This window comes from Lathamus discolor, chromosome 14, assembly GCF_037157495.1.
Source record: "Lathamus discolor isolate bLatDis1 chromosome 14, bLatDis1.hap1, whole genome shotgun sequence".
Taxonomy (NCBI): domain Eukaryota; kingdom Metazoa; phylum Chordata; class Aves; order Psittaciformes; family Psittacidae; genus Lathamus; species Lathamus discolor.
In genome coordinates, this window is record NC_088897.1 from 8,606,389 (window position 1) to 8,634,328 (window position 27,940).

The window sequence follows — 27,940 nt, forward strand, 5'->3', positions numbered from 1 at the left end:
TTTTAGAGAAGCCAGTCCTGCTGTCTCTCGTGTGCCTGGATTGACCAAGCGCTGGCTTTAACTCACAGAATTTGTCTGATCTCTTTCTTCTTGTCTTGGCAGGTGGTTATGGCTCCACACGAACCCCCAGTTGTGTTTGTTGACAATTACATCAAGCTCCTTGCAGACTGCAGCACTGACACTTTCCAGAAGATACTAGACATGAAGGTTAGAACCTGTCCCACAGAGTTCCTGCTTGTCCACCAGCACTGCACTGAGATTGTTGGTGACATTTTTCAGTAGAAATATAGAGGGGTTTGGGAGTGGGAAAAGCATTCCGAGGCAGGTGTGTCCTGTGGAGTTGCTACTGAATAGCTTTGCAGGTCACTCATACCTGCTCTGGCTCCTGGGGCTGAGCTCAGTTGCCTCAGGATCATCCAGAGGTGTACATCCAGCTTGTGGTGGGTGAACAAAAGGTAGCAGTTTGACTCCTGCAGCTGTTCTCATGCACACCCGCTCCCAGATCAATGAAGTCTGACCGTGATGCTTCACTGTTGTTTGCTCCTGCAGGGCCTGAAGAGGAGCGAGCAGAGCAGCATGCTGGACCTCTTCCGCCAGCGCCTCCCGGCTCCCCCCTCCGGCGTGGAGAACACCAGCTCCCTCTCGCTGAGCGCTCCCACGCCTGAGCAGGAATCCTCTCGGATACGGAAACTGGAGAAACTAATCAAGAAAAGACTCTAAGTGAGCAGAAGGAAACTCTGTTGCTCAGGACTGGCTGCAGTGACTGGGAGCAAAGCTCCTCACATGTATGATTGACAGTGTGCTGCTGAAAAATTCCTGTCCTGTCTTCCTCATGTCCTGTGATCTCTTAACCACCATAAACGGTGGTGCTGCATCTCCATTCAGACCAAGAGAAAATCTGACCAAGGTGTTTGCCCTGAGACAGCTTAGCGGGAGTGAAACCCAGGACATTGGTGGGTCTGTGTGGTGGGGAAAATAGAGTCAGCATGGAGGTCAGCAGCTGCAAAAACAGTTTAGAAGGATTCAGAGACTATCCAGGTGTGATACACGTGGTGTCCCAGCCTTCAGCCTGGCTGAGCTCCTGCTGCAGCACTGAGGGTTTTGCCTGAGAGTTCGGTGTTACTGCTCACTCCCTGTTGCAGAGCTGTTCCTGTTTCATTATTTATTGCAGGGGGAGAACTAACCCCAAACCATCACTACCACCAAATCCCCAACCCCTTTAACATCTGGGATCCAGGCTTCTGCAGCTCCACTGGATTAATGAGATGTCCAGGAGAGAAACCCTAAGGTTTCCCAGGACAGGCATGTGTAAGCCACCAGTAAAATAGCAAAGCAGATCCTTTCTGAACAGAAGAAAAGGGTTGAATTAATGCCTTCTGCACCTTGGCAAACCTCCTGCCAACAAGCAGCAGCCTCAGTTGCTGTTACAGCTTAAAGGCCAAACCAGACATCTGCAGAGCCCATCTCCAGCTGCTTGTTGTTTCTCGTGTGTGTTGGACTCACTGCTGTCCCTGATGGGAGTTCCCATACAGCATCTCGCCCTCTCTCCACAAAGGGCTGTTCATGGAGCAAGTGTCAGACAGCACCAGCTCCTTGCGCTTATGCCAGCAGGGGTGTGTCCCTTTGGCACCTTTGCTGCCCTGCAAGGAGAGATGCTGGAAATGGCTTTAACAGGGAGCCTCTTCCAAGGACAGGATGCTTGCACCAGCTTCAGACTTTGAGGGTCTTCCTTTCCTCCTTTGAGCTTCAGCTTGCACCAGTGCAGAGAGGAGAAGAGCCAGAGGTGAAACAATTTTGGGTAACCTGGCACCCAGCCACAAAGCTGGTGTGGAGCAGGGCTGGGTTTGGTGTACGTCTGCACCCTGCCCATGGTGTCCTAAGGAGTCTCAGTGGAGGGAAACATCACCTCATGATTAGCAATGCTGGATTCCTAAACTCTCTGTACCGTTTTGGGGGGACTTTGAAGGCCCAGCCATGAACAGATGAATCCCGTATGGGTTTAGGGGCAGATTGACCAGTCGTGCCTGCTTTATTCTAAGCCTCACTTGCATGTACAGGAGAAAGAAGTCCTGTACCAGTTTGGCAGGTGAGGAGCAATCATGATGTCAGATGCCTTCTTGGGTGGGTCACACTCCTCACCAGGTTGAGTTTGGGCCTTAGGACTACTTATTAGGGGCTGTGCTCACTAGGGATTGAGTACTTGCTGCTGCACAGCTGGGAGGAGGCGGGGGTAAGACATGCTCAAGAAAAATGAGCTCTGTACACCCAAAATCCGGGTCTTCACTGGGATCAGGGAAGGAAAAGGGGAAATCGAAAGTGAGGCAAAACCTGGGCTCAGGCTGTATCTGCTTCATGCTTCAGCATTGTCCCCTCTTGGGTGCAGGCTGCTCCCTTATCCTGTCGTTAGTCCCATGGCTGTGGGAGGGCAAATTTGTTGCCTTTTTGGTAAAATTCCATCCTCCCTTTGCCCAATTGGCAGGTGAGCCTGCGTTTGAACAGGCAGGAGTTGAGCACAGGATTGGAGCAGGAAGAATAAATCCGCAGGGATGAAATCCTCACTGTCAGGTTTCCTAATGCTGCTCAGACTGACCAGCTGCTGCAGCAAGGTGTGCACCAACAGGTATGCGAACACCAACCCTTTACAATGTGTTTTCAGGAGTCCTCAGGCTTGGGCCCTGCAGGGTGCTCAGCTGCAGAGCACCATAGTGGTGACATCCATTGCAGAGCAGCAGTAACAGTATTAGTGGGGAGGGAAGGCAGTTTCTTGTCACTCCAAATTCCCCAGTCTTCCCAAGTTTGCTGTTGCTTCATTTATTTCTTTTCCTGATTACATGTTGGGTGCCAAAAGAAGGTGTTTGGAAGCACGCTGGGATTGTGAACAGCCATTCCCTAAGGACAGATTAATTCAAGGTGCATGTGCAGGATGGTTCACACGTTATCAAGTGCAGTAGCCAGGGAGGAGGGAACATGGATTTGCAGAGATTCATTATTCCTTTGGGGGGATAAATAATCCATTCTAGATTCATTTTTCTTTGCTGTCTGTGGATGACTCTTAACTCAATTATGAATAGCTGAGGATGATGTTCCAGTTAATCGTCGCGTGTCTTTCCCCAAAGGCTTCCCTCGTTCATTCTCCACATTTCATTCTGTAGACAAGAGGAAATAAAAGGAAAAATGGAATTTTAGTTTCAGCCTTTCAAGAGTGCTGCAGGTCTGGGTAGCTGGATTTCTACTTTTAGACAGCAAATCTGCATTTTTCTGTCAGTGTAAGGGTTTTGTCCCCCAGCTCTTGGGTATTTACCGGGTTTGGCACGTCTGTATGCATATGTTAGCTGTTTGGGGTTTACATCTCTGGAGAATAAAGGATTATGATTTTTTTTTTCCCTGTATAAAATGCCACTTTTTATGGGTTTTGGCTGAGGTGTAATTCTGGCTGTGTGTCGGAGTGTGACACTAAAATGAATTCAATGCTTACTGATGTTCAGTGTTTTCTGTACAAAGCCCCAGTGGCTGGGAGGGATCTCACCCAAACCACGCCAGCCCCGGGGCTCTCTGCTGCCTCTCTGCTCTGCTCTGTCCTGCAGTCTCTCTTCTGGCTTTTCCACCTTATGCTGCTCCAGCAGGCGACTCTCCACCAGCAGCATCTGCATTCACAGCAGCTCCCTGCACTGTGTGGCCGGCTCAGCACGGCTGCCTTTGTGCCCCTAAATAACCAGATCGTTTCTGATGACTTTTAACTGCTGGAGGGATTTCTGTGAGAGCTGCATTTTTCCTTTGACATGAAGAGGTAGTGCCTTTTTTCCACACGATGCATGACGCTGGAAGAGTTTCTTTTGCTTGGAGAATTAATGACTCATTTGCTTTCCTCCTGCTGCTCCTGCCCCCTCCGCCCTTGGGCAGCCTGTGCCGGGCGACACGGGTGTTTATTTCTTTCACCAGATTTACAGCGTGACTCTGAGCATCCCAATGCCTATGTCCAAGTCTCCACAAGCCTTTCCCTGGCGGCAGATGGGCGGGCGACAGACACGGATGCTGTTCACCAGCATCAAGCCGCGGCTCTGCTGTGCTCAGGAAAATGAGCTGGAGCGTTTGTCTTTGGGCTGTGTCAGAAGAGGCTGTGGTAGAACATGTTCCTCTGTGTGCCTGCTCTGCTGGGGCTGCTTACACCAAATAGTGCTACTGCCACCCAAAATTCCTAGGTTAAAGTGTGTGCTCATTCCCTTTTCTTAGCCAGAGCAGCTCCACCAGTCCCAAGCCGCAGTCCAGCTGGGCTCCAGTACTTTTCTAGCCTTGCTTTTGTGAGCACAAAGATGTCTGAGGGTGTTGGAGACCTGGGACCAGTGCCAGTGGGTCCCTGCTGGGAGTGGGACCTGGGTGGGCTCCCTGGGCCCTTACCTGGGCTACAGGATCACCAGGGCCAAAGTACCACAGTTTCATGGAATCAGAATAGTTCAGATTGGAAGGGACCTTAAAGCTCATCTAGCTCCAACCCCTGCCATGGGCAGGGACACCTTCCACTGGAGCAGCTTGCTCTAAGCCCCTGTGTCCAACCTGGCCTTGAACACTGCCAGGGATGGGGCAGCCACAGCTTCTCTGGGCACCCTGTGCCAGCGCCTCAGCACCCTCACAGGGAACAGCTTCTGCCTAAGAGCTCATCTCAGTCTCCCCTCTGGCAGGTTAAAGCCATTCCCCTTGTTCTGTCCCTACATCCCTTGTCCCAAGCCCCTCTCCAGGTTTCCTGCAGCCCCTTTAGGCACTGGAGCTGCTCTCAGGTCTCCCCTTCAGGAGCCTTCTCTTCTCCAGGCTGCCCCAGCCCAGCTCTCTCAGCCTGGCTCCAGAGCAGAGCTGCTCCAGCCCTCGCAGCATCTCCATGGGCTCCTCTGGACTCGCTCCAACAACTCCATGTCCCTCTTGTGTTGCTTCCCCAGAGCTGGATCAGGGCTGCAGGAGGGGTCTCCCCAGAGCACAGCAGAGGGGGAGAATCCCCTTCCTCGACTGCTGCTCACACTCTGGGGATGCAGCCCAGCACACGGGGCGATTCTGCTCTCAAGCGCACACTGCTGGGCCATGGGGAGCTTCTTGTCAACTGACACCTCCAAGTCTTCTCCTTGGGGCTGCTCTCAACCCAGCCTGCCTGTGATCAGGCCCCTGGGGAGTTGTGGTGCCTTCCCATTCCCAGCAGGACATGGAGAGCCCATGGGGCTGCCATCAGGCTCTGAATCCTGCAGGGAGAGAAAATATCAGCCTTTGGTACTTGCAGCACACGGAGCTTCCTGGATCCCTGGGAAAATCCTGGCTCGTGGCTTAGTGGTTCGCAGGGTGGTGGCAACAGGGCTGTAAAATCCGATCAAAAGAGCCACTTCAGCCATGTGCCGTCAGCATTCATCCCTGCAGCAGAGCTGCTCCCAGGGCTCCCATCAATCCCATCGCTTGGAAGCGTTGCTGTGACTCCAGTGCCTGGAGGATTCTTGGTCTGCGCCACAGGGAGCAGCCTGGCATTTCCCATCGTTTGGAAATAGTTTTCCATCGTTATCAAATAACACAGGATCCTTCTGATTTGCTTCCCCCCACCCGCAGTGACAGCCCCCTGCACCACATCAATGTGCCTATTGTTCCATTGCTGATTAAACCAAGTGCACCCAGCCTGGTGGAAAGTCCTTTATGGAAGGAGGATCTTGATAAGATACTGGAATCTGGTCTGTCCCGGCTGTGCACGGGCAGTTACAAAGTAAATAACGTGGACAAACAGGCTGTGATGTACAGGCGGGGGAAAAGATTTCCAATGCCATCTGGGATTGGACAGATCGGTACGGTTTGAGAGGCTCAAGAAGACACGGGCTTTCTGAGAGGGCAGAGTACATGTGCTTTAGAATCAGGGCTCCTGTATGCAGTGGATATCGACAGCATTTTAGTTATTGAGTAGTTAAAGTTATGGTTGAACATTTCCTTTTTGTCCTAGCAGGCAAATTTACAGCTCTAGATGGCAGTGGGGTGGGAGATCCTCGGGTCTGAGCCCCCTTGCATGCTCTAACACCTCCACTTCACCTGCCAAGGCCAGAAATGAGAGCTTGGAAGGGCACAAAGCATTGTCCTTTGTGTCAAGCCAGGCCAGAGTGGGAGGGTTTTGGCTAGTAAATAGAGAGCAGCAAGACCTCCAGAAGCCAGTGCAGCCCTGCTCATCCCCAGCACAGCCGGCTGCAGCTCCCCAGCACTGCATCCCTCACACCCAGACACTAATCCCTGTGGGAGCAGCCATGGGGACACCCACAGCCCACAGAGGTGGCTGCTGGGAGGTGCCACAAGTTCCCCCCATTCCTAAATTGCACCGACTCGGTTGTTGGCAGCGTGATTTTGAGCCCAGGAGCTGCACAGCAGCTCTGAAATAATGATGGTGTTCATCTGGAAACTGCTCCAGCACCTTCTGAGGCATCTCATTTCATAAAGGGCTTTTATGGGAGATTTTGGAGCGAGCAGCAAGCAGCTTTCCCATTGCTCCCAGAGACCAGAATCTCTCTTTTTTGGGGATGCATTTAAATCAAAAGGAAGAAAACACCTGCCCAGCACATTTGCTCAGACCCCAAAGATTTCAGTCAAAACCTTTTAATGTTCTTTTTCTTTCCATCTGCATTTTTCAGCAAAGACAAACAGCCTCATAGTATTTCTTCAAAGGAATGTAAATTCCTTGAGGAAGTCTCCGGAGTTCCCAGCACTGCATAGCTGCAAACCACAGACGCCTACGGCTGAAAACTCTGCTCTGCTTTTAATTTTGGGGCAGGGAAGGAATTCTTTTCAGGGGTTTGGGTTCACTTGTGCTGGGCCCGTCGGGCCAGACTGCTTGTTACTGCACAGGGGAGTGTTGACTTTGGCTGGCTGCAGGCAGGCGCTTTCTCTCCACAAGAGTATTCCCCCACCGAATCTGATGACATGGCGCAATTATTTCATTAGGGTTTTCCAAAAAAGGTTCCCTCGCTCTCCTCTGGTGCTAGAAAAACCCTTTTTCCTCTGTTTTCTTGTTTCGGCTTCAGCAGTTTTGCCTGAAAAAGACAATTAAGGGTGGCAGCACTGCTGCCTGAATCTGAATCCTTGGTATGGGGTGGTGAGAAGGAGCAACATGGGGAGGAAACCTGAGTTTTGAAGGGTGTTATTCACTGCTGTACCTGTCAGTGGTGGCATTAACCACTATGGCCTGTCTGCACCCAGCGGAAGTGCCCAGGCAGACAGTGGCCTGGTCTCAGCAAAACCACTTCACTTAATAAATGTGGCTGCAGCGCATGGACACTGCTAACAATTCCGGGTTGCTTTTCTGCACCCTCCATCCCAGGCAGTTGTGACACTCAGTCCAGGGGGCCTGGGGGGGTTAACCTGGCTGCCAAAACCCACGGGGGACCCCTTGTTGTTGGGGAAATCTTCATGTTGGAGGTGGGGACAACCTAGCAGGAGAAGCAGTTGGGGCTGGCTCTTTCTGTGCTCCCCAAAATCCATGCTGGCATAGGAATGGGCGGTGCATCAGGTCACTAGGTTGGACTCTATAGGGCAGCCTGTCGGGAGCTGATTTGGCCACTTCCATGTGTCTGGGGATGGGAGTGAGTGCGCAGTGCCCTGCCGGGGATGCTGTCTTGGGATACGGAGATGGGAGCACAGGGACGGGAGCACCGGGTGAGAATGGGAACACCGGCAGAGAGCAGGGACACGGCGGGATGCGGGATGCGGGATGCGGGATGCAGGATGCGGGATGGGGCGCTGGGCAGGCGCCGCCCCCTGGCCAGGCCCCACCCCCGGGCTCTGGCCCCGCCCGTCCCGCCGCCGCCCGGGCGCAGCAGTCGCAGCGGAGCGGCGCGGCGGGGGCAGGCGGCTCGGTCATGGTGGGTCGGCTCAGCCTGCGGGAGGTGCCCGACCTCCCGGACATGAGGAAGCGGGGCGACGCGGGGCTCGACAGCCCCGACTCCGGGCTGCCCCCCAGCCCCGGGCCCGCTCCGCCGCCCTGGCTCCTCTCCTCGGGCAGCCCCGACCGCGCCGCGACCAACGGGCTGCCGGAGCCCGACCCGCCCGCGCCCGCCGCCGCGGTGAGTACCGGCACCGGCCGCCCCTGCACCCTGTCCCGCGGCGCCGGACGCCCGCCTCTGCGCCCCGCGGGGCCGGCGGGACCCTCCGCCGGGGCTGCAGCGCGGAGCGGGACCCGCAGCCCCGGGCGCTCGGTGCCGCTGCGGCAGGTGCTGGGCCCTGCACCCCGGGGCTGCCGCCGCTGCCCTTCGGACCCTGCCGAGAGGTATCTCCCGGGGGCGGCCTCTCCGCCCCCAGCGCTCCAGGCCCCGCAGCATCCTTTGAGGAAAGGAGGGTGGAAAACCGGCGCCGGGGCTCCGGGGCGGGGGACAGCTTGGAAAAATTGCCCCACGTTTCCCTCCCTTCTACCGGTGACTCCGCTGCTGCCGTATCCCTTAACGCACGCACCCCGGGAGGCATCCCGCCGGGAACCGTGGTGTCCGCAACAAGGGCTGGGGCTGTGTTAGGGGAACCGGTGGTGCTTTTAAAAAGCACCGGCTTTGGGGTCAGTTCTTGCTAATCGAAGGGAAGCCCCAGCTCTCCTGACACAGGTAGGGGGTGGGACAGCATCGCAGCACATCTTTGAAAGATCCCACAGGAAAAAGAACTCTCATTATTCCAAAGAGTGACCCTGAGTAGGAAGTTTCTGTTAACTTTTGGCTTCAGCTGATGGTATCAGATAGAGATGTGCTAGTTTTTCACAAAACCATTTCTGGGTGTTGATGCTGAGCGGTTCATACGAGTACTTTGGAAACTGCAGGTCAGAGGAGACATCCCTTTTCTGCAGGAGTGCCACCATAGAATTGGAAAAGGCCATAGGAGAGCCATGTATAGAGCAGGAGAGATTGCCATAGTTCCCAGGCCCTGTGTAGGAAACCAGAGGTGGTTTCAAAAAGCCCCTTCAGGGCCGCTTTCGTTTCCTTCTGGCTATGGGGCAGTGCTGGGCCAGTGTCAGCTTGAGGTGCTGCCCTTCCAGGAGAGGAGCACAGGGATGCTCTGTGCATTGCCGCACGGTGGGAATGAGTTAATCCTTTCCATGGGGTTCCATGTGAGCTAGGTTGGATTTAATGCCTTCAAATAGTAGCCATGGAGTAGCTATGAAACAAGGAGTTGCTCCCAGCAAGATGCCTTGCAATAATTTCCTTCTGTGATCTGCCCATGGGTGTATCTGATGACTCCAGCAAGGAGGGTGCGCTCGTACGCTCGTATAATGTTAGCTATAAATTGAAGGTGAGCTCATCCAGCAAGTGGGCTACAGTTCATGCTGAATGAAGCTATGCTGCACTGAGGGGCTGTATTCCTCCCTTATTCCCCAGAATGGTTCCTCCGAAGTAAGCTCCTGGAGTTAGGACTTCAAAAAATACACCTTGCCACATCGTTGATGCTGTAGACCAAGTGAGACCTATAGGCATGTCTCGACTAGCAGGTCCTCTTGCACGTAAATGTGAACCTTGACAGCTCTGTACCAAGGGCTAAATAAATACATTTTATTGAGAATATACTGAATTGTAACATAAAAGGGATTATTTCTGCATTTCTTTTCAGAACTCTGTGTTCTCCCCCAGCCCTGTTCTCTCCAGCTGCCCTCCAAGATTGTGTCCTTTATCATTTGGCGAAGGAGTTGAGTTTGACCCTTTACCACCAAAGGAAATAAGGTAAATGCTGTGTTACAGCCATCTAGTTTTGAAGGAGTTAGCGTGTAAAGGAGTAGTTAGGCCTTATCAGTGCCTGTGAGTCAAGTTAATTTATTTGCAGAGCTATTGTTCCATGCAGCTGTACGTTCCTGGACATTTGTCCAGGCTGAAGGAGTGTTCAGCCTCTTTTAATCCCATAGGGGTTTTTTTTTCACCAGGAAGACTTTCCTCTATTTTACTCTCCAGCTTTTCCTTCATTGCACTGCTCCAAAGTGTTGTCTTTCAACCAATTAACCAGAAGGTAATCATGATGGAAGATCTTCAAAGCAGCCTTCTTTCTAGGAATGTTTTATTAGGGGAAAGGAATTTTGCTCTCGTAACCTCATAGTTTTATAATAAGCACTTTCTACCTTATCAACTGTGGCTGGTTTATGAACTAAGAGAAAAGTTGGTTTTCAGAGAGTACATAAAATTGCTGTTTTTTTAAATGTGCTGCATCACAGCATGTGAATTATTCCTTTGAATGTGGTGATTTGCAGTAACGAGAAATGAAGGCTCCCAGTTGATCCCTGTGCAAGCAGAGGTAGACAGGTACAACCAAATGGAAGCCTAATGCAGCGGAGGGTAGGAGGAGAGGATGCTCTGGTGTGGGTAAAAGGAGCCTGTGCTGAGGCTGGAATTCAAGGCAGCCAACACTGTGGAAAAGCTAACACAGAGTTGTCGCAGTGTGAAAGAGATGAAAACTTTCTTCTGCAATCCAGCACAGAGGATTTTCTTGTCAGTGGAATTTGGTGTGTAAATTGTGGTGTTTTCCTTCCAGCTGAATCTCTAGAAGTTTGCCTTCAGAGAGTGCCCCATGCTGTGAGCAATCCCAGAGAACCCCTGTGTTGCTCTTGCCAGAGGGTAACTGGGAAGATAACATGTGCTGCCATGGACTTGGCACTCTGAGGAGTGAGGATGCTCATGTGCAAAGCCTAAATGTGGATGTAGGCCTCTGGGTTTAGTCATTGGAGTTTGAATGAGGTTCTTAGGCTCATAGAGCTGAGGCTTAAAACAGCAGACGCAAGGATTGATATGGTATTTGGTAGTGCCGGCAGCTGGACAAAATGGGGACAATGCCGGGTATGCTGCTAATGAAAAGCTTTTTCTTCCTATAAATGAGTGAGACAGCAGCAGAACAATGTGATGTGGCTGTTCCTGTGTTGAGGTGGTAGGTGTAAGGCTGAGGAGCCACCCCACCTGACAGCTCAGCTTTGCAAAGCAGCCTCCTGCTCTGGAGCAGAGCTCACACACGTCTCTCTGTTGTATTTCAGGTACACATCCTCGGTTAAATATGACTCGGAGAAGCACTTCATCGATGACATCTATATGCCAGTGGGCTTAAGCGTTTCCTCTTGCAGTCAGACAGTCATCTGTGTCCCAAACTGCACATGGCGCAATTACAAAGTCGAGGTCCACTTTGAGCCGCGCAACAAGCCCCAACGTTTCACCAGCACCACCATCATCTACCCGAAGCACGCCAAGACTGTGTACACCACCACGCTGGATTACAACTGTCGTAAGACCACGCGGCGGTTCCTCTCCAGCATAGAGCTGGAAACTTCAGAATACCTTGGGAACGACTGCGTCCTGGATGGTTGCTGACTGACAGCTGTCCCTCTTGATCTGATCCATCTCGGTCCCATCTAATGTACTGTGCTAACTCCACTAGCTAAAGCGGGTACAGACCCTCTTTCTCAGCTCTTAATTCCTGCTTTAAGCATCAGAATGGCCTGAACGCGGTTTTCTGTGGGAACATAACTTAGTAAGGAACTTGTTTGTTCACCTTTAAAGTCATGAGTTCCCTCCCCTTCCCCACAGTGCAGTAATCAGATGAAAATAATGGGAAGTGTTTTCCCGGAGAAAATATTATTGACAGGTAAGAAAGAATGTGGAATTGTACCTGGCAGGTGGAAATCCATTTGATGCTTTGTGGTGATGTGCAAAAATAAGGGCGATTTGCTCTCTTGTAGGGAATCTACCAGGTTATTTGGTTACAGATAGCCAGAGCTGTCATTCATTTCAGTTCAGATCACGAGACTGTTTTCTCTTGAAGCACCTCCTGGAAATTGCTGGAAAAAACTAACACAGAAAAATCTAGAATTCTGCAGTTTAAAATGTTATCCTATGGCAGTCATGTCCGTTTTGAAGATGTGAGATGGAAAGAAAAGGAGTTCTGAGTAGAGCAGGAGATAAACTGCTTTTGCAGCTCCAGGCAGCAGGGAAAGGATCAGGTAATTCAAGTTCTGTAGGGGAATGGTGTATCTTCTGTTCTTACAGCAACTTCTACAGCGCTGTAGTCTGTGTAACATGCTGGCATTTCTGTGCATGTAGTAGGAGTTGTAACGAAGAATATCAGGCCAAAGATTATCCCCGTATTGTTGGAAAGTTGTGTCTTGACGATGTGCTGGTGGAAAACTACTGGCGCCTAGTTTTTACCAACATTGTACTGTCTGTGCTAAGGGACTTGTAACTAGGAGCTGGAAAATGCACGGTGTATACAGGGACGTAGAATGGAGGAGATGCTGGGATCCGTGTGAGACGCTGTCATGGTGAGGGTTGTGAAGAATTAGAAGGTAGCCAAGGACAGGCAGATTTTTATTGCATACTAAAATCCACAGCTGTAGCTCTGCTTCCCCACTGAGCTTTTCATTGCAAAGGTCCATGTCCTCTCTGGACTTTGGTGTTCAGGATGTCACTGGGATGGGGCAGCGTCTGCCTGTCTGTAGGCTGCTGAATAGCCCCTCCAGTCCCAAGTGCATGATGAGGTTGGGGACCAAAGGTGGTAACTTCAGATACAGTGAAAGTCCATCTGGATGTTATGTGCGTTTATCATGTGCTTTAATGAAAATAAGGTGGAGAGATTTCTTACTTTACCCAGTTTGTTATTCCTATATTGACAGGGAGCAGTGTAGTGTGGAGAGCATCTGCTTTTGAGAGCATGGGCTAGTGTTGGCTATGTTGGTGGCTGGTGTGGTGTAGCCACTCAGAAACAGATGGTAGACTTGATCTGGCTAGACAAGGCTTTTCCATGTATTCCAAAGCTCCTCTGAGGTGTGGGTAACCTTGTGGTATAATATCAGCCCTGGACCTGCTTTTAAAGAGGACTTTGCTAATGCATAGCCCCAAGGGTGACTTTCGTCAGTGGGGAGTTCGAAACTCGGGAGCCTGTTCTTGAGCTGTAGTTAACATGTGTTTGTGCAAGTGTGATGAATGGTGTGGAAGTGCACTTGAGTGGGAGCTGAAATGATTTGGGAGACTAAAATGCAACAGGAAGGCAGGTTTGTGTGATTTGGTTCTTTTGTTGTTGTGATTTGCTTCTTTACTTATTTATTAGCTCGGAACAGAATGTCCTTAATCTTTGGAACGTGCCTCAGAAAACCAGATCCTAGAACAATCCCAGGGTGACAAAGGTCATGAAAGACAGGTAGGCCTTGCTCCAGAGTGGGTAAGAGCAGCACTGTCTTCTCACTAAACATCTTGGTTTCGGACTCCAGTGTTTAGGAAATGCGTCTTAAATACCCGTGTTGCAGTTCTCCCCTAAACATTGCCCCAGGATGTACTTGCTGTGTAGCAGAAGGCACAACTCAAGTCCTATGTGTGTGGGGTTGCAAAGGGACAGAACTCCTTTGGGAAAGCTATTGCAGCATTGCTCGCTTGGCATTTCCATGTACCTTGCTCCTGAAACATCTGGTGCTGGCCACTGTTGGACACAGGATGCTGGAAGAACACGGATCCTGGATTGCTCCGACAACGCTCTTCCAATGAATTCATTTGCAAGAGATCGAAGAGAGGATTATTTTAAGTTGTAATCATTTATTGTCTCTAGTTAGAAATGAACTGACCCTTACATACAGTTTTAGGATAAAGCACCTGATTTTTATACAGCAAACAAACTTAATTATGTGCCTCTTAAAAACATTTGAATTGGTAGAGATACCTTTTAAATTATTTATGTCCCAGCATTTGCAAAGCTCTGATTAGCTCCGTGCAAGTGTTCTGATGTCTGTGACGTTTCCCACCCCTTCCTTCTAATTTTCAATTTGTCTTTTACTTTATTGTTAATAAATGATCTGAAAACCATCATATAGGGAAGTCTCTTTATTTTTCTTTCACAGCTTCAGTATTTATTATAGTATTTACTTAGAAATAAACATATACTATATCCTGCCCATCCCAGCTCCCGTTTTGTTTCCCTTATGTGTTACTGTTGTTCAGATATTCTAGGAAGGCGTTTCCTATATAAAACTGTATTTAAAAAGAATCAAAACAACACCTAATGTTGTGGGTATATCACTTTAAGACGTTAAAAAAGTGGCTTGAAGACAGCTGAAAATCCTCTCCAGTGTGTATTTGACTTGTTCATTTGGTATAGTTTTAATTTTAAAGAGTTTCTTGTGGATTTCAGCATGTTTTACAAGTGAAGCACTTGCCCTTTTCCAGTACAACAGGTATTCAACCAGACAGGAGTTTCTTTCTAATTATGGTTAAAAATGTAGATGCTCAATGTTACATAATTTACTAGATTAGTAAATACAGCATAAAATAAGGCTGGAATGTGTTCTTCATTAAACTTCATAAAAACAAAATAGTTACAAACTACTGTTTTGAGGGAAGTGCTGTAGTGTTTGTCTGGATGCTTAATCTGTTCTTTAATCCTTTCCGAATTTGCAGGCGTGCTGGTTTTGTTTGTATCTCTGGCAGAGTAGAATTGAACATCAGTTAATTAATTCTTAATTGGATTTTTTTGCTTACTTTTTATTGTTCATCTGGTTATCTGCTTGCAAAAAGCTCTAGGTTTGCATGTAATGACATTACTGGAATCTAGGGAGCTCTGAAGCTATTCTAAAGCGTGCCGCTGCTCCTGCATAAGTCTCCGCAAGCATTTGAGTGTCATGCAGTGTTTAAAGTATTAAACAGGAGAAAAAGATGTATCTAAACATTAATTGCTCTATAAAGGACAGTCCATTTGAAGAGCCATTAAGAAAAACTTTTAAAAATCAGAACAGTATCTTTCAGGAGGGCTGCAGGAAAACCTGTTTCCTTTGTGATGTGCCATCTTACTTCCAAATACTTCCTTCAGCATGGTCTGGGCTGTTTAATATTGTAGTAGCACTCTATGAACAATGTTCCTTTACTATGAGAGGTTGAAGGCAGCCTACTGCTTGACATGATTTTTACTTCAGATTGGCCAAATAGGCTTCTTGTTAGCACATATAATGACAAGGACAGCCCCGTTTTCAGATATGTGTTCAGTTTTCCTTGTACATATGTTGTGCTTCTCCAGGATATCAAATCTGAGGAGCTGATACAATGAGTTTTTATAACAAAATAAAATACTGTATATACAATTAGATCATAAGCCTGGAGGTGAAGGTTGGATTCCAATCCCAATTTTGCAGCTGGCTCAATTTTAAGTACTAGGTAAGTCTGTTTGCAGTCATTTGCAATCAAAATGGTTGGACTTAATGATCTTAAAGGCCTTTTCCAACCTAGTTGATTCTATTTTAGCCTCTAAACAAGGTATCTGGTCAGTTAGCTGCTTATCTGCCACAAATGCTGTCCTTGCTGGTTTCAGGACCAGCAATTGACAACATCAACGCCTAAAAAGCTCAGGTGTGATACAGTGAGTATTGTTTTGAAATAGTCAAATAGGAACAACTAGGGATACTGCACCGCAAATTGGCAGTATGGAAAGGAGCACTTTCAATAGCTGAAGCCGTCTGAGTTGTATCCAAATTTAACTAAAAGGTTTGTTTTAAAAATACAAATGACCTTTTCTCCACAGATATAAGTGGGTAATCCGTGCTAAGCTGCAGAATGTGCTGAGAGATTTTTGGGTGACACTGCTGGCTGCAGCTCGTTCAGGAACCAGTTCATGCTCGCTCCTCTGGAAAACAACTGCAGCAATCTTCTTTACATACGGTGTGATGGCTGCTGGTGCACAGCACAATGCAATGCAGTCATGGGGAATGCCTGGCAGTTGGGCAGGGCTTGGTGGGGAAGTGTTGCTGGAGATACAGTTCGTACCGTTTCCTCCTGTTCATCTTGTAGATGCACAGCCTTTCTTCTTCGGCTACAGGATCTTCAAGAATCCCATCCCATCGAAGGCTTTCGTTAAGCTGAGCAGAAAGACCTTGATCTGTTTGAGCAGAGTCCAAAGTGGAGGCAGTTGATACTACAACCTTGTTCATTTCTGCATCCTTTCGATTCTCTTCTGCATTATTTTGGGCTGGGTCAGGGTTCCTCCCAGGACCTGGGATTTCAGGCAATTGAGAGGAGCAGGCCTGTTGCTTTCTGGTTGTGTGGTGGTGTTTAGCTGTTAAAAAGATAAATGCTGTTAGCAAAAATGTATGCATTGCCTCTGAGGCTTTCCTGGCTATTTCATACAGAAGATGATGAGAGAACTGCTTGCTGTGCTTTTATTGCCCATTAATAAGAAACCAAATCGATAAGAAAATATTAATGCCCTAATGGCCCATTTATTTTTAAGTGGGAAATATATATTTATCTGATTGGTTAACACAATGATCCTTACGCCTATAAGATGTGTTTATTGAGGCTGTTAATGCATTAATAGCACTTCTACACTGGAGTCAACTTCACTGTGCTTGCCTAACTCGATTTAGGCAGGAAATTGATTCTTTGTCGGGGACTTTTTAAAGCTGTTATCCATTAATACAGCGAGCAATGTGATTTTATTAATTTTTGTATAGGGCACATTTTGTACTAAGATCTTATTCCTTTACATGGAAGATTTTCTTACATTAAACTCCCATTTCTGTAGCTATAGCTGCAACTCAACCCCACTGATGGGAGGTTAAATCAGTGCCATGACTCAGGCCGATGGAGCAGCGAATATTTAACCTATACTGTATGTAGCTCACCAAAAGAAAACCACCAAATATTTACAGCACCCCAAACCTTAGGCAGTTTATGAAAATTTCCTACTTCTTGACAGATTTCTTATGCCTCCTACTGCTTATGCTATGTAGTTACATACACTCAACCTTTTCCTTTTTTGGCTAGATGGGTAGCTATACATGAAACTATATGTATAAACAGGCTGCAGTTCAGTGAAGGGTTTTTAAGTGCCATAGTTCAGGAAGAACTTCTTTACTGTAAGAGTGACAGAGCACTGGAACAGGTTGCCCAGGGGGGTTGTGGAGTCTCCTACACTGGAGATATTCAAGGCCCGCCTGGACAAGTTCCTGTGTGATGTACTGTAGGTTACCCTGCTCTTGCGGGGGGGTTGGACTAGATGATCTTTTGAGGTCCCTTCCAACCCTTGGGATTCTGTGATTCTGTGATAGATGGTTCCCTAGGAAAGCTCTTTTTTCTCTCCATGGCAGCTGTCCTGCAGGATGGAGGGAGAGCCAAGCACCATAGCCTCCGGCCAACACACACAGGGGGATCTGAGCTGCTTCCCTGCCGGTACCCGCGCTCGGGCTGTGCGTCCCTTCGTGTCTGTGCAGCATCAATGGCACGAACATGCGCTGTTGAGCAGCCATCACGTACCAGCCTCGTGCACACATGGCTTCGCCCAGTGACCCCTTCCCACCCAGGTGCTGCAGGGGGTGTTTGGGGGGGCACGCGGCAGGCAGCCCAGCTCACCTGCCCGCACCGGGGTGGTGCTGGTGGCGGCACTCCTGCATGGCAGCCGCTGCTGCTTCTTCCTCTGTGGTGGCTTCGTGCCTGGGGTCTGCGGTGGAGGGGGACATGGGCAGCCCCTCGCTCCCCGCCGCCTTCCTGTGCTGCCCTCCTGCCCTGTGGCTGGCCTGGCATGGCTCCCTTGAGCTGCCCTCGAGCCTGGCAGGGAGCAAGGGAAGGAAGGTCAGCAGCCCTGGCCCAGCCTCCATCCTTGTCCCTACTCCATCTTCCCTTCCCGCCCCATCTCCCCTCAGGTTTTGCCCTTCCATCTTCTCTTGCTTCTCTGCCTTCCCGCCCCATCTCCCCTCAGCTCTTCCCCTCGGTGCCTTCCTGCCCCATCTCCCCTCAGCACCTTCCCTTCCACCTCACCTTCTCCCTTCAGCTCTCCTCCCCTCAGCACCTTCCCCTCCATCTCACTTCTGCCTTCCTCTGCCCTTTCCCCACCGCTCCCCTCAGTGCCCGCCCTCCAGCGAGGTCTCCGGGGCAGCCATGGTGCAGCGGCAAGCCTGAGCCTGCCCGCTTGGCCAGGGGCCCAGCGCCATTGCTCTGTGCGCGCAGCCCCGTGCAGCACAGGTTGCCTCTCCTGTGCCCCTCTGCATGGGTAGGCACTGGGGCTTTCCTGAGGTAATATGGCCGCAACAGAAAGCATTGGCTTCTCTGAGGTAGCACAACCCTGGATCTATTGCAAGGAGACCAGTTATTGGGATCCTTCCCATCCCTTCCTAGTACCTCAGCCCTGCGAATGAAGGTGCTGAGGGGAACTCCCCTCTGCCTTTCCCCACATCCGAGCCCAAAGGCACGCGTGGAACAGCTTCTGGGCTGGCAACAGTTCTGGGTGCTCTGGGGACAGCGCGGTCCTCAGACCCCCTGCCCTTGCTGCTCTGCGGTGCTGGGGGTGTTGCAGCAGCCCCACCAGCCAGGGAGACGAGCGTGTCTGCCTCAGAGGGGAGCCTGGATGAGAAGCCTTTGTGGGGACTCCAGCAGCAGTTGCTGAAGCAATGCACCTCTTATTTGTCATCCTCTCCCTGGAAATAACACCATGTTTAATCTCGCTTTGGTTGCTTTCTCCCCCTCCCTGCCCGCCTCTTCCCTTCTCTCCTTCTGATCTATTCGGACGTGAAATTTGGCAGACGCTCGTGGTTGCATTCAGGTTGGGATGAAATCGGGCTCCCGGGAGGCTGCTCCCACAGCGGATCCCTGCGCTGCAGGCAGCCCTTCTCCGACTGCCGCTAATGATCTGATTTCAGAGTGGCAGCAGCAGGGGTTTCGCAGCGATGGTTATTACTAACACTGTGCAGCAGCCAGCAGGTCTCCAAAGCCTGCGTGAGGATGAAAGGGATGGTGACACAGGGCAAAAAGGCAAGGGAAACAGCAACAGCAGTGATGGGATGTAAATAATTCATCCAGGCTGAAGAGTGAGGGCAATGCTTGTTGTTTGCGAAAAGCTGAAGGAAGGGGATTACCTGTAGCTTGTGGCGGTTGTCATTAGTTTTGTTGGGATAAAAGCTGACTTGCCAGCCAAAACCACAGCCCAGTGGTAGCGGCTGGCCTGATCTACACACAAAGAAAATCACCTTCTGAGAGGACCCCCCTGGAGTACCAGGATGAGTAGGAGCAACGTTCGCCTGGTGCCAGGAGGATGCTGGGTGGTGAGGTGCTCCTTGACAGCAGACGATTTTATTCTGGAGGGCTGCTGTCCCCAGGCGAATCCCTTACCCTCTTACTGCTTCTGTCACTCTCCTCTTTGCCCCCTTTTCTGTTTATACTGCCAGTCTCCAGCTCTGCTGTGCGCAGCACAGTCTCAGCGGATGATCTACCTGCAATTCACGGTAAAAATACTAAGAACAAATTTTCCACAGTCCTCTGAAGGTTTCACCATGTCTTGGAGGGACGTATCGTTTGAAAATAAACACAGCATGGATTCGGCATATACAAATACAATTTGCAAGCCCAGAGAATTAGACCTGAGCCCGCTCACACAAGCAAATGGAGCGGTGGATCCAAATGGGGAGTTTGCCTTTAAAACAAGTAAAAGAGCAGCTTAATTTGCTATGAAGCAGTAGTATTATTTAAACATTCCCTTTGCCTTATATATTCTCAAGCAAGTGTCCTGTATAGGCAAGATGATTTATTTTTTCCTCAGATTAGGGACTGACTTACTGACTTTTTTATTGAGGAATGATAATTAGAGGGGCAAAAGCAAACTGAATCACTGAGGACCAAATAGTAGCAGACTGCAATCACATGAACAGCTTGGGGAAAAGTCCTGTCCCTCTTGCTATGAATTGTGAAGGGGTTAGACCGAGCTGGAGTGGTCAGGGTGATGGGAAAGGAGTGCCAAACACCTCTGGCTGAGCCAGCTCCTCCCTCATTGCCACCCTGTGCCCTAGGACATGGTCTTTCAGGGATAAGCAGCCAGCCAGTTTGGCCTTTGGTTGTTCACTGCGTTTAAAACTGCTCGTAATTGAAATTAACACTCTGATTATTATCTGCGTAGACCAGCAGTGCAGCATCTCAGCACTGACTGCCTGGCAGGACAGGGCTGAGATTAGGAACGCGGGCTCCTGCTCACCAGTCCAGTGTTCAAACCAGGAATCATTTAATGCAGCACCCCAGGATGGTTACAGTTAGGATTGTTTTGCTGTACAATAGGGCTGCTTTTAAGCACCTGTAGTTCTTCTGGAGGATACCTTCATACCCAGGAGTTCAACATCATTTAAATGGTCTTTATTTCTTGAGACACGTGCTGGTTTGAGGGTGATGCAGGAAGGCTGCTCCCCGGCATGCATTTATGTGCTGTGCTTAAAGCAGACTGGAGCAGCTTGGGGCATCTGTGGTGCAACTGTCAGCATCGCTGATAGGCCTGCAGGAGAAGGTTGCTATCCCTTACAATCCTTGTCATGTGCATATTTAAAATCCCTGGCAGCTGTGATCTGGTGAATAATTCAGTGGGACCCATCATTGATAACAGAGAGATTTTGAAGGGTTCTTTGCGAGGAACTGGAAGTGCCTGCGCTCTGAGAAACGAGTATATTAAAAATTGACTTCATGCTATCAAGCTAAAACTCATACTTAGCCTTTTAAATTTTTTAACGTAATGCCATATTTATTCTCTGTGACTTCCAGCTATCAAGGCCCAGTCTTGCAGTCGGACTCTGAAGCATCTGTGGTTTTGCGGGGATCCCAATGCGCAAATTCAACAGCAGAATGGATACAGGCTCTGAGACGTGTGTCATTTCCTGTGCCTATTGCTCCTGCCAATACAGCTGGTGGAATAAGGTAATTTATCTTTATCCTGAAGCTGGCTGAATTGTGTGTTTAATTCATTTATACTATTGACTCTGTGGAGGACTACCCTGGTGTGAAATGTCATCTTGAAGTGCTTTCTCCCACGGAAATGCAGGCTCTGTATTAATGCAAACACTGCTTCCTCTGATGTATTTTTCAACACTTGCCGAAACTGAATAACAAAACATATACACAGAATTGAACTTGACTTAGTTAAAAGGTCCCTAATCTTACCCTGAGGTCTTGTGGGTGTGTGGAAGCAGCAGGGCTTGCAGGGCACCAGGTTTCTCAAGAGCAGGCTCTGAAAAGGCAATAAAAGCACAGACTGAGGGTCCTTTCTCTTTCCCTTCTCTCCTTTTCTCTCCCTTTCATCCTCCCACATGGCAAATTTACCCACTGCATCCACTGGACATTTAAACAGTCATGAGCTGTAATTTCTGTGTTCGCAGGCTAGTGCAAAGGAATAACTGTTTTCCTGTGGTTTTCAGTTGACTCACCATATGATCACAGGTTGTCACTTCACCAAGTGCTTTTCTCCCTGGCTCCCCACCCTCCCAATGCTGTGGGACAGTGATTAGTGTTTGTACAGATCTCCAGAACACCAAGTCAGACACGTTTGATTGCAGAGAAGCCTGAAGGTGGGGCCTATAAGCAATTGTTGGCTGCAGGAGAAAAGCCCCACCAGCCCCAAGGTCCCTCTCTGCAGGGGCAGCAGGCTGGCTGGGGCAGGTCGTTGTGTTTATCTTCTTGTGTTGGGTTCACGTTGGGTCCACTCTATGCCAGCTTCATAGCCCTTCCTCCAAACTAAGCTTCTGTGGACGAGGGGGCCCATCCATGGCATTCCTGGGATGAACAGCTTTAACTGTGCAAAACGCAGGGCCAAGTTTTCCTGCTGAGCCCGGCCAACCTTCTGTAGCTGGTGTCTGCTTTTAGGCTCCCTCTGAGGTTTTAGGCCCTTAATTTTTAAAAGCTATGAGCTCCCCATGCCTGTCCCAGTCCCAGCAGCTCACCTTGCACTGCCATGGGGTGCTCTTGCTTTGAGCTTTCCCTGCAAAATTCATTTCTGGGATGGGGTAGGCTTTTGCTGGGATTTGTTTGTTTCCTGAGGTTATTTAGGTGTGGGGTTTTTTTACTTCGGGGTTTTGTGGTGGTGCTTTTGGTGGGTTGCTTTGGTTGGGTTTGAGTTTTGAGCTGGCTTGTTTTGAGGTTTGGGTGTTTGTTTTGGTTTAAGGTTTAGTTAGTTTTGAAGGTTTGGTTTCGTTTGGGGGTTTGTTGTGTTCTGATGGGTTTGGTTTGAGGGTTCTTTTGAGGTTCGGGGGTTATCTTTCCTTGTTTGCAGTTTGGGGTTTCTCCAGGGTGCTTTATTCCGGGCTCGGCCCAGCGCACCCCTGCCCAGCTCTGCTCCGGGCCGGGCCTTGGCTGCCGCCGGTTCTACCGGGGCGGGTGCGACGCGGCGCCGCCAGGGGGAGCCTGTGCCCGCGGGGGGCGCCGGTGGGGCGCGGGCGGCGCCGCCGGGGCTGGAGGCGGCGGAGGAGGCGGCGGTCCCGGTGAGCTCCGTTTCCGCGTTGTGCAGGGGGGCGGCTCCGGGGCGCAGCGTGGCCCTTGGCGGAGCCGCCTGCTCGTTTTGCCGGGGCAGCTGGGCCGGAGGACAGGTGGGTACGCGGGAGGACTCCGCACCGGGCGGGGACGGTGCAGGTCTGTACCGGGAAGGCGCCCGGGCGCCTCGTGCGGAGTTTGGAGCCGAGTTTCGGGTGTTGGTACGTCCTGCTTGTCCGGAGAGCGGCGGGGAAAGCGGCATGCTGGGGCTGGGGGAGCAGCTATTGCGGAGCACTGGGGCACCCAGACCCGGAGCTCCACAGGTGGGAGAGGCTTGTCCAAAACGCTGCTGAAAGCAGCCCAGAAACGCAGCAGGGTGAACTGCACAGGCTGAGTCGAGGTGGAATTCAGCCTTCTGAAGGTAAGTGACCGAGGTGTGTGGGGAAACAAGCCAGAAATGGGAGGCTGAGAGCAACGTGCTCCTTGGAAAATATTACCAACCTGGCAGGGTTTTGAATACTGCTGGGTTTGTGCTTGTTGTGTGGCTGGAGCAGGCACGTGCACCTGGCAGAGGATGGTTGTCCTTGTTCCTTTTGGCACCCTGACATCGGGAGATGGGTGCTGTTGTATCTGCAAAAGAATGACGTGCTGTGCTCATCCTCAGGGTTCTTAGTGTCCTGTAGCTCGGGTCAGGTACTCACCAGGGTCTGGTCAAAGTCCACGGCTTGTTTTCTGCTCATACCAACAATGTTCAGGGTGATAAGGGTCTTAAGAGTTAGAACTGGCTGTGCTTATGTGTTGCTCAGAGGCTTCCTAGGATGTTTAAACCCAGTACTATAGCTTAAGTATGCTGAGAAAGGGTATTTCATTCTCCAGAGGTGATGGCAGGCCCGTTGCTCAGAGCCATGCTGAACAGTAAGATTTTGGCAGGATTGGGGGTCAGGCTGCTCAGTAGAGTTTCTCCACCGGCTTTGCTTTTCCTGGTTCCCTTGAGGTTACCCATGAGATAAGGTGGCATGAGGTTCCCTGCAAGGGATTCATTGACAAACACTGGCCAGTGCTTCCCTGCAATGTCCAGCTCTTTCTAAGAAACTCACTGCTTCTTGGGAGGCTGGGAGGTGCTGATTCCACCCTGCCAACCTCCAGCTGCAGGAAGCCTCCAGAGCTTTTTAGCATATCAGAATAGTGAAGTGAGTCTCTCTAATTGGCCATTTAGATGCTAATTTGCTTCTCGTAGGCCTCTGGCAGATCAACCTGCCCCAGAATGTGAGTCAGAAAGAGTGTGCTGTCTTCATGAATTATTCACTTTGCACAACGCACCTGCCTGGCTGGGGATCAGGAGGAAATAGGGCCAAGGTCTAGTAAATAAAGATACACCTTGACAGGTGGAACAGTGCTGGCTTTCCTCCCCAGCATCGTAGGGTGCTGGGGAGCAGGAATACTGCTTTGCCTGGGCAGAAACCTGTTCTTTATAGATTGCCATATATCAAGTAGCCATGCTAATAGGTGCCTTTCATTAATACAGGCTTGTTGATGCCGTATGTTGGTTTTCCTGTAGAGCTGATTTTATCTTCCCACTCACGGGACTGGCATGGACCTCCAGGGCATTGTATTTTATAAGCTCTTTAATGAGCTCCATCTTAAAAGCAGTTAGGCTTCTTGCTGCTGCTGCTAGGATTGGGAAGCAGCTCAGGCGCACAGGAGCCTTCTTTGTGTTCCTCCCAAACCTCATCCTCATCTGCTCCTTTTCCAACTTGGCCTTACATGATAACAACACCTCTCACGTTCTATGTGCTGCAGTTAGTTTGTGTTTAATTTGGGCTGTGCCAATCAGATCCCAATACATGGCTCTGAATGAGGTTTTTCCCATTTTGCTGCACTGTCACTTAGCTTGAGCTTTCATGGTGAGATAGACTGGCGGTCTGGTTGATTGGGTTCTTAAGTTGTTGCCCCAAAGTTTGCCAAGGCTTCATGATGTTTACTTGCACATTGCGTTTTCCTTGTCTCTGTTGGCCCAAGCTGCAGAGCTGCAAGTCAAGCGTGATCATATTGGATTCCTTGTGTTGCTTGGCTTTCCATGTGCTAAGGGCTTGAGCTCTTGTGGGGATTTGCCACAGTAAGCAGTAGCAACAAGCCATTTCCCAGCTGTGCCCCTGTGCCCTGGCCCAGCTCCCTTCCTGCCTGAGAGCAGGAAGGTGATGAGGATCACTTGGCTCCACTGTGCTTGTGCTTCCTGCCTGCTTCACTCCTATAAAATGTTTATGCTTATAGCAGGCTCTTTTGCCACTGGAGACACTGACTATCATAGATCTAGGTGTGGAGGGGCAGTTCAAAGTAGTTTGTGTGTGAGAAATACTCTAATAAAGCCCTGATTCAGGCCAGCGCTTGTAGAGGCACAGTTACTCCCCTCCTCTGGCTCTGAGACGTGGCTGTATCTTGAAAGTCAAGTGTGTGTCTTCTGCTGCTGTCCTACAGCCCCAAGGGTTATTCTGTCACTTCAAAACAGTGGTGTGTTTTGAAATACAACTGTGGCACTAGGATCTTTAAAACATGAGGGGAGGACTTGCGTCTGGACTAAATAGCCTTTCCCTGCCTGTCGCGCTTGTCTCCCTGCTGCGCAACTAAGTGTCTGTGAGGAAAAGGGACTGGCCATCGGTGGGTGGGAGGCAGAGGCCGGGCTAACCTTATCTATCTCTGCTACTCATTTATCCTCTGTCATAGCAACAAGAGCAAACACTCACTTAGTTGCTAAGGTTTCCTGGGGATAATGGGGTCTGGAGCAGAGAGTAATTACACTGCCTCTGTGAGGGAGCAGCAGCTAAAAGGAGAAACAGGCCAGCGCGGTACCTGGTGCAAGCTGGGAGTCCTGGGGGAGCTGACGCCCTGGAAGCAGGCAAGTTAATTACACTGGCACAGCTCGGGTTGGGAATTGGGAACTTGTCTCTGGCCAACTGTTTAATTTTTATTTTTTAAATGAAGTATTAAACAAAAAATTGCCTAATTAATTTCCTATAAACCCAAATGAATATAGACACGGGCTGCTTGGCCAAAATAACCGGGCGAATGAATGACTGGAGACCTCCTTATGGGCCTGTGTAGGACATTTTTGTATTTGCAGGGCTCCGAGGATTTAATGCTTCGTGAGCACCTGTAATCAGCCCAGCGGCAGGAGGGCTCGTGCAGGCTGTGCATTCGCTGCTGGGAGGAGGTGTTTTCTACACGGGTTGCCTCAATGTCAACAAGACCCTTCAGGTTTAACTTTGAGGTAGTCAAGATAAAGCCAAAATGTGTTTGGGGCGGAGGAGCGGGGAAGTGATTCGGTGTAGCAAGACGGTGCTACAAGTGTGTACATAAGCTGAAAAAGCAAGCTGATAAATTTGGGACAGAAAACTGTTAAGGCTGTTAAATACAGTTGCAGCCTGGCTTAGGGAATGCATGATCCAGGAATCTTTGGAGTCTGGGGGGGTCTTCTGGAAAAGTATTGCTGTGTTGTGCTCTGTTCTAAGTCTTACTTAAGTGTCTGTTCTTGGAGCTGGTCAGATAGCAGGTACCATGCACACAGGACTTTTGGCATGACCTACTGTGACTGTGCTCTGTTATTAAAGATGTGTGATGTTTATGTTGCTATTCTGCTGAGAAAACCGGCTTTCTTTCACAGAAGAGCCTGGAGGACATGCTGCCCCACAGCTGGATGCAGCCACCTTCATCCTTCAGGCCAAGCAGGGACTGTCCTGTGGAAAAGATCTTGCTCAGTTGGCTTACAGTCACTCTGCAGGGATGTGGGGCCAAATCAGCAGCGTGACCCTGCAGCTTTCCCCTTCACTCAGACCCCACTGAAAAACTTCTCCCTTGCCTGAGTCATGTACTCGGGTGCCTTGCTCTCTGGCTGCAAAATCCAAGTCTCATCACGGAAAACAGCAGAAGCAGTCATCAGAGCTTAAGGCAGAGGTGTGCTCAGTTCTGCATCCTCCAAAATGCTCCTAGCCCTGTGCAAAGGGTTTGCTTGCTGCAAGGTAGCCCTCCTTCCTTGCTGCACTCCCCTTAGCATCTGTGCCAAGGGCAGCCAGGTGAACTCAGATTTAATGAGGTTTTGTTTCACATGATTTCCTCCATCATAGGAAAGGAATAAACAGGTGGAGTGTTTTTCAAGCAGGTCACAGAGTAGTGAAAAGAACTCCCTTTTAATTCTTAATTCAAGTAAAAAGCAGAATCTTGGAGTGGGAAGTTTGCTTTCTGTAACACTGAGTACTTGTGCAGCCCCTTTATTCTGTATGCAGTGTATTTGCAGCTGGGCCAAGAGCTGTGGATTTCTCTTGTTCTCTCACTGCTAGAGACTGGCTGCTTCTGCCCTTTTTAGATTGTTGAGAGGAGCAGAGGACAGGGATGGCTCAGTGAGCTACGTGTTAGCTGGAGTCTTTTTGAGAGAACGCAGTAGAGGCTGACTGCAAGAGAAGGGTGTTTCACCACAGCCCATAGAAATGACTCCCCAGGTTGGGGAGGTTCTGCTATCTTAGTGTTTCTGATTAGGCTGATTCCACTGTACTTCTTGTCCTGTACAGAGATAAAAGGGAGGATGTTTCATGCCTTCCAGATACTGGTACCATTTCTCTGGCATCATTCCTGTGGCCATGCAAGATAATCCTTTCCATTCAGTCTTACTAGTGCTTCTGTTTCCACACCAGAAGACTGTGGCCTGCAGTCCACGTCGTTCTTTCCTTCTCTGAGGTAGTTGTATCGAACCACACCAGGCTTTTTTCATATAAAGGCGTGAAGCCACCTTCAATGCCAGTTTACCTCAGAGGGAGCAGCAGATACCCAAAGCTGCCAAAAGAAAATGCTCCTGTAAATATTTTATGGAATAATCAGTCTGAAGACTGTTTTGGCATATGATGGGTCTCTAGGCTGTCTTTTGTTTTCCTTCTTTCTTTGCAGATGCTGCTCAGGGAATGGAGAACAGAAAGCTTATGCTGAGTAACAGGAGGCAAAAGAGCATGACATTGCTTGTTTTTGTTCAGTCATGCTGAGAAAAGCGCACTGTGGTATGAGGCTGAAGAATGTGTTTAGGTCTCTCCTGAGTAAAATGCTCAGCTGATGTGCTCTATTCTGCCTTGCCTTCAGCTCTGTTAGAGCAGATAAAGCTCTGCTGAGAAAGGGGCAGATGTATTAAGCACAGCTTTCCACCCTGAAAACACAGCTGCTGGCAAAGCAAACTCCTCTGCCCTAACCATGGTATCAGGCTCATCTCCAGCTCTAGCTTTTATGTTTTCTTAAACATCCCACAGCTGCCAGTACTGCTCACATCAGTGTGGTTGAGTGCATTTAGCCTTGCTAGTGGACGCTGAGTGCTTCAGGTGTGTGTGAGTGGGAGGGAAGGGTACATGGTATATCTGAAGAGTAATTTAATATATGCATTTGTGAGGCTACATGTGTGTATAATTCTGTAACAATGCACCACAGGCTTGGAAAATCTCTGGAAAATGGCAGGTCTGCCATTCTCTGTGAAATTGTAGCTTCTTTCTGCTTTTAACACTGGCCTGGGGGTGGGAGCATCCAGATTCTATTACTCTTAATGCTTGATTGCTCCCCTGTGTGTGAGCTGTTATGGGATGTGTGTGGGGACTGCTGCCTTCTCTCCTTGCTTGAGATCATGAAGAAGATGCAAAGAGCAGGAGGTGTTCTGGGATAAAATGGGAGTGCCACAGCATGTGTGGCATTTGTTGGTAAGCCAAGATGCCAGCCTTCAAGGATTCATT

The 27,940-nt window shown here is 49.6% G+C and overlaps 4 protein-coding genes across 11 annotated transcripts in view; 3 read left to right on the forward strand and 1 right to left on the reverse strand.

Moving 5' to 3' along the window:
* VPS53 (VPS53 subunit of GARP complex) overlaps window positions 1-3,474 on the forward strand; it is a 67,348-nt gene extending 63,874 nt beyond the window's left edge. For both annotated transcript variants that reach the window (XM_065694622.1, XM_065694623.1), the window contains exons 21-22: window positions 103-207; window positions 550-3,474. In XM_065694622.1, coding sequence (XP_065550694.1) covers window positions 103-207; window positions 550-720 — 276 coding nt within the window. In that variant the 3' untranslated portion in view covers window positions 721-3,474. The remainder of the gene's footprint in view (window positions 1-102; window positions 208-549) is intronic.
* Window positions 3,475-7,785: 4,311 nt separating this feature from the next.
* On the forward strand, window positions 7,786-13,801 carry RFLNB (refilin B). The gene is made up of 3 exons (XM_065694907.1): window positions 7,786-8,063; window positions 9,586-9,695; window positions 10,988-13,801. The coding sequence occupies exons 1-3, from the start codon at window positions 7,860-7,862 to the stop codon at window positions 11,316-11,318; spliced, it is 645 nt and encodes a 214-aa protein (XP_065550979.1). The 5' UTR covers window positions 7,786-7,859; the 3' UTR covers window positions 11,319-13,801.
* A 1,875-nt stretch (window positions 13,802-15,676) lies between these two features.
* Window positions 15,677-17,775, reverse strand: LIAT1 (ligand of ATE1). The gene is made up of 3 exons (XM_065694704.1): window positions 17,733-17,775; window positions 17,328-17,522; window positions 15,677-16,032 (listed from the first exon to the last, which is right to left on the reverse strand). The coding sequence occupies exons 1-3, from the start codon at window positions 17,773-17,775 to the stop codon at window positions 15,677-15,679; spliced, it is 594 nt and encodes a 197-aa protein (XP_065550776.1).
* A 3,590-nt stretch (window positions 17,776-21,365) lies between these two features.
* The window catches only part of RPH3AL (rabphilin 3A like (without C2 domains)), a 42,476-nt gene continuing 35,901 nt past the window's right edge, over window positions 21,366-27,940 (forward strand). The window contains exon 1 of one of the 7 annotated variants that reach the window (XM_065695139.1): window positions 21,366-21,380. Coding sequence is in view for 1 of the 7 variants with exons in the window: in XM_065695132.1 (XP_065551204.1) it covers window positions 27,891-27,907 (17 nt within the window). In the remaining 6 variants the exon portion in view is untranslated. Of the gene's footprint in view, window positions 21,381-22,163; window positions 22,199-22,224; window positions 22,304-22,338; window positions 22,409-22,527; window positions 22,609-25,376; window positions 25,453-27,885; window positions 27,908-27,940 lie in introns of those variants that run through there. The other 6 variants (XM_065695134.1, XM_065695133.1, XM_065695137.1 and 3 more) reach the window with 6 other exon arrangements.